Genomic DNA, 12,580 nt, shown 5'->3' on the forward strand with positions numbered 1-12,580 from the left:
TTTACTTCTTTGCCTTTTTAACAGCGACTGCCTTTTTTGGCTTGGCTGCTGCTGTGGCTGATTTTGCTTTTGGCACTTTAGGTTTAGGCGCGGCTGCCTTTGATTTTGTTGGCTTTGCCTTAACTGCACTCGTTTTTTTAACACTTTTCACTTTTGGTTTTTCCACCTTCTTTTTATCTGCACTGGCACTTTTTTTTGTTGTGGCGGCTACTTTTTTTACTTTCTTTTCACCAGACACTTTTTTTAATTTTTTGTCACCAGCAGCGGCAGCTTTTGGTTTGGCGGCAGATTTTTTCTTCTCAGCAGACTTGGCCTTTGGTTCCTTGTTGGCACTAGGCGACAATTTAAAAGAACCCGCAGCTCCTTTTCCTTTGGTTTGCACTAATTTACCACTTATTACAGCACCTTTTAAATATTTTTTTATAAACGGAGCAAGTTTTTGTACATCAACTTTGTAAGTAGCAGCAATATATTTTTTGATTGCCAAAAGGGAAGAACCACCGCGATCTTTCAATGTTTTAATTGCCGCATCCACCATTTGCTGAGTCGGAGGATGAGTTGGTGCCGATTTTGGTTTTTTTGACCCACTTGCGGCGGCAGCTTTTTTTGGTTTTTTTTCCGCAACGATTGCAGGAGACGTAGCTACAGTATCTGCCATTTTGAATTCACTATTATTAATCACTTTAGAGCACAATTTTAAGAAATAGAAACACGTTTTTGTTAAAATTGCGCCAAATCCGCACCTACAGAAACGGCTAAATGAGAATCAAAGAGAGCGAAGGTATACAAAAAATTCATTTTGTACATAATTTGTACACTTTTGCAACTTAGTTTCCTCTTAAAACTTCAAAAATTTACGTCTTTTCGACCTAAATATTATAAAACAATTGACAAAATTTATTCTTACAATAATAATAGATAATTTAATAAATAATTTGATTGAAAAAACACTATCTATCAATGCATTAATAACAATTAAAGTAAATGTTTGGTGGTATTTTTTTAATACTTACCAACAAGAATGTTTATATTTAATAAATTAAACATATTTTCAGCTTGAAATTATTTTTAACATAAAGCTGATAGTTTATTTAAACTAAATAACTAAAAATTTCATCAAATTCTTACTTAATTTCTTTTTAATAAAATTAAAACAATATGGGTAATGAAACGCGTAGCATTTTTTCCCTAGGCTGTGACTTTTTCTTAGAAAATTTGTTAAACATTATCCCAAGCAAGAAAACAAATGAAAAACTATATTTATATTATTTTGTTCATAAATATTAAATATTTAATCCATAACAAACATTAAAATACCAAAAATTTAAACAAATAATCAAGCAATCAAAACTCATAAACTATCGAATATTCGCTTGCCAAGGTTTACAAATTCACATTTGTATTACAAAAATCTGTACATTGAAAAAAAAACTTTCTTGCTTCAAAATTTGCCTTCAGATATATAAAAAAAAACAAAGCATAGACTTATAAAATACATCATTGAAATATTAAAAATTAAAACACACAAAACTCAAACATTTTCGAGTATTGACTTGCTTAGTAGACAAATTCACATTTTTACGAGTATTACAAAAAACTGTACATAGAAAAAAATTCTTACTTGAAAATTTGCCTTCAGACATAAAAAAAAGAAGCAATGCCTTATAAAATAACTATAATTAAAAAAGAAAAACAAAATTCATACATTTTCGAGCATTGGCTTGCGTAGGTATAAATATTTTCATTTGTATGATAAAAACTATGCATAGAAAGCAAGCAATAACATTTTCAAAATTTGCCTTCAAAGTAAATTATCACATTATCTTTCTACCTAAAATAAAAAAAAAATCGTGGAAATCGATAGGTACGTAATTACTAGATTGAATTAAAATTCATTTATATCTCTTTTAAATATTTTGTGGTCCTGAAAAGGACCGTTGAATATTTTTTTTAACCTCGATGATTTAAGCACGTTCGCCACGGATGCGTCTGGCCAATTGAATGTCTTTTGGCATAATTGTGACACGTTTGGCATGGATGGCGCACAAATTTGTGTCTTCAAACAGGCCAACCAAATAAGCTTCACTTGCTTCTTGAAGCGCCATAACAGCTGAGCTCTGGAAACGCAAATCTGTTTTGAAATCTTGAGCAATTTCACGAACTAAACGTTGGAAAGGCAATTTACGAATTAACAATTCGGTGCTTTTCTGATAACGACGAATCTCACGAAGAGCCACTGTTCCAGGACGATAACGATGTGGTTTCTTTACACCTCCTGTTGCTGGAGCACTTTTACGAGCTGCCTTTGTTGCCAGTTGCTTACGTGGGGCTTTTCCACCAGTCGATTTACGGGCAGTTTGCTTTGTACGAGCCATGATTTCACTTTTTTTCACTTCACTAATAAACACAACACTTTTGTTCACAATTTTTTTAGAAAAATCGAATGTAGATTTCTGTTTAAGTCATTAAATTGGCTATTCATGTTTCCGTTCGACTGTTTTTTTCATTTTCGTTGTCGATTTATTTGGCCAATCAAAATTAAGAATTGTTATGAAAAATAAGTATAAATACTTGTGGTATTTCGAGCGAAGAGCCACAGTTTAACAGTGACTCTTGTGCAGTGCAGTTCTCTAGTTCAGTTTAAGTGTTTTTTTAATTAAATAAATAAAAATGACTGGTCGTGGTAAAGGAGGAAAAGGTTTGGGCAAAGGCGGAGCTAAGCGGCATCGTAAGGTATTGCGTGATAACATTCAAGGAATCACGAAACCAGCAATTCGTCGATTGGCTCGTCGTGGAGGTGTAAAACGTATTTCTGGTTTGATTTACGAAGAAACACGTGGAGTGTTGAAAGTTTTTCTGGAAAATGTTATCCGAGATGCCGTTACTTACACCGAACACGCTAAGCGTAAGACAGTTACAGCTATGGATGTAGTTTACGCTTTGAAGAGACAAGGGCGTACTCTTTACGGTTTCGGAGGTTAAGAATTTTATTCGAAACAAACAATCGGTCCTTTTCAGGACCACAATTAAATATAAAAGAGATTGAAAATAGAAATCATACACCGTTGACGAACAAAATACCTAATTTTTTTTCATTTGCCAATGAATATATGTATGTATATACTAAATACCTGATGATTATCAAAAAAAATTATTTTGCTAATTTACTTACTTTTTTGTACCAAAATATTTTTTTTGAAATGGAAACATAAAATAAAATTCCTTTTTGTGAAAAATTTTTTTTTTTGCTTTAGTCGCAAAAACATATTTTATTCCTTGTATTATTCTTTTTTCGAAATGGAAACAAAAATTAAATAAAATTCCTTTTTCTGAAATTTTTTTTGTTGCTTTGCATATTTTATTCTTTTTTCCGTAGAAAAATTTTTTTTTTTTGCTGCTTTACGGATTGGATACGAACAAATATTTCTTTTTCCAAAGGAAGAAAAAACATTTGTTTGTTGCTTTCTTTTTCTTCGTACGAGAATATTTTAGAATATATACAAAAAATTGAAAAATAAACACATCTCTTAATAGAAATTATTGGATACGAACAAATATTTCTTTTTGCAGAGGAAGAAAAAAACATTTTTTGTTTGTTGGTTTCTTTTTCTTTGAAAAAAAATAAAAAATATTTTTTCCGAACTGAAAAAAAAATGTTTTGTTGCTTTACGGATTGGATACGAACAAATATTTCTTTTTCTTCGTACCAGAATATTTTAAAATTGCTATATACCTACAAGAAATTGAAAAATAACCACATCTTTTAACAGAAATTAGAATTGCATACGAACAAATATTTCTTTTTCCAAAGAAAGAAAAAAACATGTTTGTTGGTTTCTATTTCTTTGAAAAAAAAAAAAATAAAAAATATTTTTTCCGAACTGAAAAAAAAATGTTTTGTTGCTTTACGGATTGGATACGAACAAATATTTCTTTTTGCAAAGGAAGAAAAAACATTTGTTTGGTTTCTTCTTCTTTGAAAAAAAAATGTGTTGCTTTACGGATTGGATACAAACAAATATTTCTTTTTGCAAAGAAAGAAAAAACATTTGTTTGTTGGTTTCTTCTTCTTCGTATTTTAAAATATATAAAAAAAATGAAAAATATACACATCTCTTAATAGAAATTATTTGTCGTCCTGAAAAGGACGGTTTTTTTTTTGTTTGCTGTCACTACATAGATTTAAGCACTTTTCTCTGTCTTCTTTGGCAACAAAACAGCTTGAATATTTGGAAGAACACCTCCTTGTGCGATTGTGACTCCAGAAAGTAATTTATTCAATTCCTCGTCGTTCCGAATAGCCAATTGCAAATGGCGGGGAATAATTCTAGTTTTTTTGTTGTCACGAGCAGCATTTCCCGCCAATTCCAAGACTTCTGCCGCCAAATATTCCATCACAGCTGCCAAATACACAGGGGCACCGGCTCCGACGCGCTCAGCATAGTTTCCCTTTCGCAGCAGACGATGAATACGACCAACAGGGAATTGTAATCCAGCACGATTAGAGCGGGACTTTGCCTTTCCCTTCACTTTTCCACCTTTACCACGACCAGACATTTTATATTATTGTTTTTTAAATATTTTTTACAAAAGAAAAAACACAAGAGAGCTCACTATTTCACTGTTCACTGTATCACTGCACACTGTAGAATGACAAAATTTTCGAACTGTGCGCTGTCTTTTATCTAAATTTTCGTATGCTCGCACACAGAAAAAAGAGGGTTGTGGCCTTAGAAAGCCGTTGTGGAAAGAGACAATATAATTCGTGAGTTTTTCAGAAAAATTCACAGTTCTCGTTCAGTCGTCATTGTGTGCAGTTCGTTAATAGTGAAAGTGAAGTGAATTATAAAAATAAAATGCCGCCAAAAACTAGTGGTAAAGCAGCTAAAAAAGCCGGAAAGGCACAAAAAAATATCACCAAGACCGATAAGAAGAAGAAGCGCAAGAGGAAGGAAAGCTACGCAATCTACATTTACAAAGTTTTGAAGCAAGTTCATCCTGACACTGGAATTTCATCGAAGGCCATGAGCATCATGAATAGTTTTGTGAACGACATCTTCGAAAGAATTGCTGCTGAAGCCTCTCGCTTAGCTCACTACAACAAGCGTTCAACAATCACAAGTCGGGAAATCCAGACTGCCGTGCGATTGTTGTTGCCTGGTGAACTAGCCAAGCATGCTGTTAGTGAAGGAACAAAGGCGGTTACCAAATACACAAGCTCGAAGTAATTTTTTTTTTATTGAATTTCTTCAAAAATGGCCCTTTTCAGGGCCGCAAAAATATCAATAAGAGATTAGAGAATTGAAAAAAAAATATTTTTTCTACCTGCGGAAAAATTCGTTAAATAAATATTTTTATTTGTGATTGAAGTAATTTTTTTTTATTTAATTTCTTCAAAAATGGCCCTTTTCAGGGCCGCAAAAATATCAATAAGAGATTAGAGAATTGACAAAAAAATATATTTTTTTTTCTACCTGCGGAAAAATTCGTTAAATAAATATTTTTATTTGTGATTGTAAGAGTATTTTCTATGAAAAAAATAAATTTTGTAAATTGTTCCAGACGCCACGTGAATCATGTCGCGTCCAATAGAAACACAAACATTTTTTTTATTGTTCTACGCATCGTGTACAGTCTCGAAGCGTCGCAAAAGTTTTAATAAGAAACTAGAGATTTGAGAAGAAAGGTATATACATATATTTTTTTTGCCTGTGGAATGATTTTATGAATCTATTTTGTTTTTCTTTGTGATTTTTGATTAGAAAATATATTTTCTATCAAAAGAAATACAAAAGTTAGTTCTGTTAATTGTTCCAGACACCACGTGTATCGTGCCGAGTCAAGTAGAAACGAAAAACATACAAAAAATACATTTTATTAAATAATTTTGTTTGTTTTGTTCTACCCATCGTGTCCAGTTATGTCGCTATGTGTACAGTGTACAGTCACGTAGCGTCACAAAAATATCTATAAAATATTAGAGAATTAAATTTGTTTGTGTTTTTTGATGTCAGATGTATGTAATTTCTATGAAAAGAAATACAAAATTCTTGTTATTTTGTTTAAGATTTTTTTTATTGTTCTACGCATCGAGTACAGTCTCGAAGCGTCACAAAATTTTTAATAAGAAACTAGAGAATTTAAAGAAATGTATGTTTTCTTTGCCTGTGGAATACATATTGTTTTTTGTTTTAATTTTTGATTACAAAATATATTTTCTATGAAAAGAAATACAAAACTTACTTTTGTTGATTGTTCCAGACACGACGTGTATCATGCCGAGTCAACTAAAAACAAAAAAATATAAATTTTGTTTGTATTGTTCTACCCATCGTGTCCAGTTATGTCGCTATGTGTACAGTCACGTAGCGTCGCAAAAACATCTAGGTATAAAATATTAGAGAATTAAATTTGTTTGTGTTTTTTGATGTCAGATGTACGTATGTAATTTCTATGAAAAGAAATACAACACTCTTGATATTTTGTTTAAGAATTTTCTTAATTGTTGCGGATATACTTCATGTCGCGTCCAGTCGATAAAAATATATGAAAATATATGTAATTTCTATGAAAAGAAATACAAAACTCTTGATAAATTGTGTAAGAATTTTTTTATTTGTTGCAGGAATGCGTCATGTCGCGTCCAGTCGATAAAAATATATGAAAAACATATGTAATTCCTGAAATAAAATACAAAACTCTTGATATTTTGTTTAAGAATTTTGTAAATTGTTGCAGGTATACGTCATGTCGCGTCTAGTCCATAAAAATACATGAAAACAAATACCTACATTTTGCCAAAGTATTTCGTTTGTATTTTTCTACGCATCGTGTACAGTCACATAGCGTGGAAACATTTCAATAATTACGTAGGTATTAGAGAAATGCAAAAAAAGAAAAATATGTTGTTGTCTTATTTGATAGTAAAAGTATTTTCTATGAAAGATATTTATTGTTGAAGGCATCGCATCGCGTCCAATCACAAAAAAGTAGAAAATAAACAGTACAGTCTCGCCCATACATATCGCATCGTACCTAGTAGCTGTAGTTAGAAAATAGGCGCAAAAATATATATTATTTATTTGTATTGATATTTCCTTTCTTTCTGCCCAATGAGAAATACATATGAATACAAATAAATTAAGTTTGCTTTTGAATACCTATTTCATAAAAAACTATTTTCTGTAGAACAAAAAAAGGACGAAAATAAATGCAAAACTAAATACGTTTTCGGTTGTTCAGTCTCGCCCAGACAAATCGCATCGTGCCTAGTAGCTGTAGTAAGAAAATAGGCGCAAAAATATATTATTTATTTGTATTGATATTTCCTTTCTTTCTGCCCAATGAGAAAAACATATGAATACAAATAAATGAAGTTTGCATTTGCAATACCTATTTCATTAAAAAAAGTATTTTCTGTAGAACAAAAAAGCGCGAAAATAAATGCAAAACAAAATACGTTTCCGTTTGTTCAGTAGTGGTAGTCCCGTAGCGGCGACAGCGCGCGCCGGCCGCGCGGCGGCGTCGCATCGCATCCAGCCACTTCACCACTTATCCCGTCGCCGTTGCTCCACCAGCCCATCGCATCTCAACGCTATCATCGAGATAGTCCAAAAATTCTCCCTCCTTTTTAATAAAAAATTAAAAAAAAAAAGTTTTTATATCTCATTTTAGTATATTTTTTGTAGCCCTGAAAAGGACTGTGGATTTTTGTTTTGATTTCAACTTTGTTTTTCATTGAAATGGAAATTTTACTTCTTTGCCTTTTTAACAGCGACTGCCTTTTTTGGCTTGGCTGCTGCTGTGGCTGATTTTGCTTTTGGCACTTTAGGTTTAGGCGCGGCTGCCTTTGCTTTTGTTGGCTTTGCCTTAACTGCACTCGTTTTTTTAACACTTTTCACTTTTGGTTTTTCCACCTTCTTTTTATCTGCACTGGCACTTTTTTTTGTTGTGGCGGCTACTTTTTTTACTTTCTTTTCACCAGACACTTTTTTTAATTTTTTGTCACCAGCAGCGGCAGCTTTTGGTTTGGCGGCAGATTTTTTCTTCTCAGCAGACTTGGCCTTTGGTTCCTTGTTGGCACTAGGCGACAATTTAAAAGAACCCGCAGCTCCTTTTCCTTTGGTTTGCACTAATTTACCACTTATTACAGCACCTTTTAAATATTTTTTTATAAACGGAGCAAGTTTTTGTACATCAACTTTGTAAGTAGCAGCAATATATTTTTTGATTGCCAAAAGGGAAGAACCACCGCGATCTTTCAATGTTTTAATTGCCGCATCCACCATTTGCTGAGTCGGAGGATGAGTTGGTGCCGATTTTGGTTTTTTTGACCCACTTGCGGCGGCAGCTTTTTTTGGTTTTTTTTCCGCAACGATTGCAGGAGACGTAGCTACAGTATCTGCCATTTTGAATTCACTATCACTATTATTAATCACTTTAGAGCACAATTTTAAGAAATAGAAACACGTTTTTGTTAAAATTGCGCCAAATCCGCACCTACAGAAACGGCTAAATGAGAATCAAAGAGAGCGAAGGTATACAAAAAATTCATTTTGTACATAATTTGTACACTTTTGCAACTTAGTTTCCTCTTAAAACTTCAAAAATTTACGTCTTTTCGACCTAAATATTATAAAACAATTGACAAAATTTATTCTTACAATAATAATAGATAATTTAATAAATAATTTGATTGAAAAAACACTATCTATCAATGCATTAATAACAATTAAAGTAAATGTTTGGTGGTATTTTTTTAATACTTACCAACAAGAATGTTTATATTTAATAAATTAAACATATTTTCAGCTTGAAATTATTTTTAACATAAAGCTGATAGTTTATTTAAACTAAATAACTAAAAATTTCATCAAATTCTTACTTAATTTCTTTTTAATAAAATTAAAACAATATGGGTAATGAAACGCGTAGCATTTTTTCCCTAGGCTGTGACTTTTTCTTAGAAAATTTGTTAAACATTATCCCAAGCAAGAAAACAAATGAAAAACTATATTTATATTATTTTGTTCATAAATATTAAATATTTAATCCATAACAAACATTAAAATACCAAAAATTTAAACAAATAATCAAGCAATCAAAACTCATAAACTATCGAATATTCGCTTGCCAAGGTTTACAAATTCACATTTGTATTACAAAAATCTGTACATTGAAAAAAAAACTTTCTTGCTTCAAAATTTGCCTTCAGATATATAAAAAAAAACAAAGCATAGACTTATAAAATACATCATTGAAATATTAAAAATTAAAACACACAAAACTCAAACATTTTCGAGTATTGACTTGCTTAGTAGACAAATTCACATTTTTACGAGTATTACAAAAAACTGTACATAGAAAAAAATTCTTACTTGAAAATTTGCCTTCAGACATAAAAAAAAGAAGCAATGCCTTATAAAATAACTATAATTAAAAAAGAAAAACAAAATTCATAAATTTTCGAGCATTGGCTTGCGTAGGTATAAATATTTTCATTTGTATGATAAAAACTATGCATAGAAAGCAAGCAATAACATTTTCAAAATTTGCCTTCAAAGTAAATTATCACATTATCTTTCTACCTAAAATAAAAAAAAAATCGTGGAAATCGATAGGTACGTAATTACTAGATTGAATTAAAATTCATTTATATCTCTTTTAAATATTTTGTGGTCCTGAAAAGGACCGTTGAATATTTTTTTTAACCTCGATGATTTAAGCACGTTCGCCACGGATGCGTCTGGCCAATTGAATGTCTTTTGGCATAATTGTGACACGTTTGGCATGGATGGCGCACAAATTTGTGTCTTCAAACAGGCCAACCAAATAAGCTTCACTTGCTTCTTGAAGCGCCATAACAGCTGAGCTCTGGAAACGCAAATCTGTTTTGAAATCTTGAGCAATTTCACGAACTAAACGTTGGAAAGGCAATTTACGAATTAACAATTCGGTGCTTTTCTGATAACGACGAATCTCACGAAGAGCCACTGTTCCAGGACGATAACGATGTGGTTTCTTTACACCTCCTGTTGCTGGAGCACTTTTACGAGCTGCCTTTGTTGCCAGTTGCTTACGTGGGGCTTTTCCACCAGTCGATTTACGGGCAGTTTGCTTTGTACGAGCCATGATTTCACTTTTTTTCACTTCACTAATAAACACAACACTTTTGTTCACAATTTTTTTAGAAAAATCGAATGTAGATTTCTGTTTAAGTCATTAAATTGGCTATTCATGTTTCCGTTCGACTGTTTTTTTCATTTTCGTTGTCGATTTATTTGGCCAATCAAAATTAAGAATTGTTATGAAAAATAAGTATAAATACTTGTGGTATTTCGAGCGAAGAGCCACAGTTTAACAGTGACTCTTGTGCAGTGCAGTTCTCTAGTTCAGTTTAAGTGTTTTTTTAATTAAATAAATAAAAATGACTGGTCGTGGTAAAGGAGGAAAAGGTTTGGGCAAAGGCGGAGCTAAGCGGCATCGTAAGGTATTGCGTGATAACATTCAAGGAATCACGAAACCAGCAATTCGTCGATTGGCTCGTCGTGGAGGTGTAAAACGTATTTCTGGTTTGATTTACGAAGAAACACGTGGAGTGTTGAAAGTTTTTCTGGAAAATGTTATCCGAGATGCCGTTACTTACACCGAACACGCTAAGCGTAAGACAGTTACAGCTATGGATGTAGTTTACGCTTTGAAGAGACAAGGGCGTACTCTTTACGGTTTCGGAGGTTAAGAATTTTATTCGAAACAAACAATCGGTCCTTTTCAGGACCACAATTAAATATAAAAGAGATTGAAAATAGAAATCATACACCGTTGACGAACAAAATACCTAATTTTTTTTCATTTGCCAATGAATATATGTATGTATATACTAAATACCTGATGATTATCAAAAAAAATTATTTTGCTAATTTACTTACTTTTTTGTACCAAAATATTTTTTTTGAAATGGAAACATAAAATAAAATTCCTTTTTGTGAAAAATTTTTTTTTTTGCTTTAGTCGCAAAAACATATTTTATTCCTTGTATTATTCTTTTTTCGAAATGGAAACAAAAATTAAATAAAATTCCTTTTTCTGAAATTTTTTTTGTTGCTTTGCATATTTTATTCTTTTTTCCGTAGAAAAATTTTTTTTTTTTGCTGCTTTACGGATTGGATACGAACAAATATTTCTTTTTCCAAAGGAAGAAAAAACATTTGTTTGTTGCTTTCTTTTTCTTCGTACGAGAATATTTTAGAATATATACAAAAAATTGAAAAATAAACACATCTCTTAATAGAAATTATTGGATACGAACAAATATTTCTTTTTGCAGAGGAAGAAAAAAACATTTTTTGTTTGTTGGTTTCTTTTTCTTTGAAAAAAAATAAAAAATATTTTTTCCGAACTGAAAAAAAAATGTTTTGTTGCTTTACGGATTGGATACGAACAAATATTTCTTTTTCTTCGTACCAGAATATTTTAAAATTGCTATATACCTACAAGAAATTGAAAAATAACCACATCTTTTAACAGAAATTAGAATTGCATACGAACAAATATTTCTTTTTCCAAAGAAAGAAAAAAACATGTTTGTTGGTTTCTATTTCTTTGAAAAAAAAAAAAATAAAAAATATTTTTTCCGAACTGAAAAAAAAATGTTTTGTTGCTTTACGGATTGGATACGAACAAATATTTCTTTTTGCAAAGGAAGAAAAAACATTTGTTTGGTTTCTTCTTCTTTGAAAAAAAAATGTGTTGCTTTACGGATTGGATACAAACAAATATTTCTTTTTGCAAAGAAAGAAAAAACATTTGTTTGTTGGTTTCTTCTTCTTCGTATTTTAAAATATATAAAAAAAATGAAAAATATACACATCTCTTAATAGAAATTATTTGTCGTCCTGAAAAGGACGGTTTTTTTTTTGTTTGCTGTCACTACATAGATTTAAGCACTTTTCTCTGTCTTCTTTGGCAACAAAACAGCTTGAATATTTGGAAGAACACCTCCTTGTGCGATTGTGACTCCAGAAAGTAATTTATTCAATTCCTCGTCGTTCCGAATAGCCAATTGCAAATGGCGGGGAATAATTCTAGTTTTTTTGTTGTCACGAGCAGCATTTCCCGCCAATTCCAAGACTTCTGCCGCCAAATATTCCATCACAGCTGCCAAATACACAGGGGCACCGGCTCCGACGCGCTCAGCATAGTTTCCCTTTCGCAGCAGACGATGAATACGACCAACAGGGAATTGTAATCCAGCACGATTAGAGCGGGACTTTGCCTTTCCCTTCACTTTTCCACCTTTACCACGACCAGACATTTTATATTATTGTTTTTTAAATATTTTTTACAAAAGAAAAAACACAAGAGAGCTCACTATTTCACTGTTCACTGTATCACTGCACACTGTAGAATGACAAAATTTTCGAACTGTGCGCTGTCTTTTATCTAAATTTTCGTATGCTCGCACACAGAAAAAAGAGGGTTGTGGCCTTAGAAAGCCGTTGTGGAAAGAGACAATATAATTCGTGAGTTTTTCAGAAAAATTCACAGTTCTCGTTCAGTCGTCATTGTGTGCAGTTTAGTG

General features: G+C 31.8%; 3 protein-coding genes across 3 annotated transcripts; all 3 read right to left on the reverse strand.

Annotated features, from left to right (window-relative positions):
• Positions 1 to 1,964: 1,964 nt before the first annotated feature.
• On the reverse strand, positions 1,965 to 10,131 carry LOC129950590 (histone H3-like). Its single transcript, XM_056062520.1, has 2 exons — positions 9,733 to 10,131; positions 1,965 to 2,375 (listed from the first exon to the last, which is right to left on the reverse strand). The coding sequence occupies exons 1-2, from the start codon at positions 10,129 to 10,131 to the stop codon at positions 1,965 to 1,967; spliced, it is 810 nt and encodes a 269-aa protein (XP_055918495.1).
• On the reverse strand, positions 4,178 to 4,557 carry LOC129952406 (histone H2A). Its single transcript, XM_056064967.1, has one exon. It carries the CDS (start codon positions 4,555 to 4,557, stop codon positions 4,183 to 4,185), a length of 375 nt encoding a protein of 124 aa, XP_055920942.1. The 3' UTR covers positions 4,178 to 4,182.
• Positions 10,132 to 11,933: 1,802 nt separating the features above from the next.
• LOC129952407 (histone H2A) lies at positions 11,934 to 12,313 on the reverse strand. The gene has a single exon (XM_056064968.1). The coding sequence runs from the start codon at positions 12,311 to 12,313 to the stop codon at positions 11,939 to 11,941; it is 375 nt and encodes a 124-aa protein (XP_055920943.1). The 3' UTR covers positions 11,934 to 11,938.
• Positions 12,314 to 12,580: the final 267 nt, after the last annotated feature.

This window comes from Eupeodes corollae, chromosome 3 (assembly GCF_945859685.1).
Source record: "Eupeodes corollae chromosome 3, idEupCoro1.1, whole genome shotgun sequence".
Lineage (NCBI taxonomy): Eukaryota > Metazoa > Arthropoda > Insecta > Diptera > Syrphidae > Eupeodes > Eupeodes corollae.

What these genes read in the sequence shown, in the direction of transcription:
- LOC129950590 (XM_056062520.1), bottom strand. Translation starts at nt 10,131, where the DNA reads ATGGCTCGTACAAAGCAAACTGCCCGTAAATCGACTGGTGGAAAAGCC. An exon ending in TGGCCAGACGCATCCGTGGC is followed by an intron (nt 2,376 to 9,732) that starts GAACGTGCTTAA and finishes AAAAGTGAAATC; the next exon opens with ATGGCTCGTACAAAGCAAAC.
- LOC129952407 (XM_056064968.1), bottom strand. Translation starts at nt 12,313, where the DNA reads ATGTCTGGTCGTGGTAAAGGTGGAAAAGTGAAGGGAAAGGCAAAGTCC.
- LOC129952406 (XM_056064967.1), bottom strand. Translation starts at nt 4,557, where the DNA reads ATGTCTGGTCGTGGTAAAGGTGGAAAAGTGAAGGGAAAGGCAAAGTCC.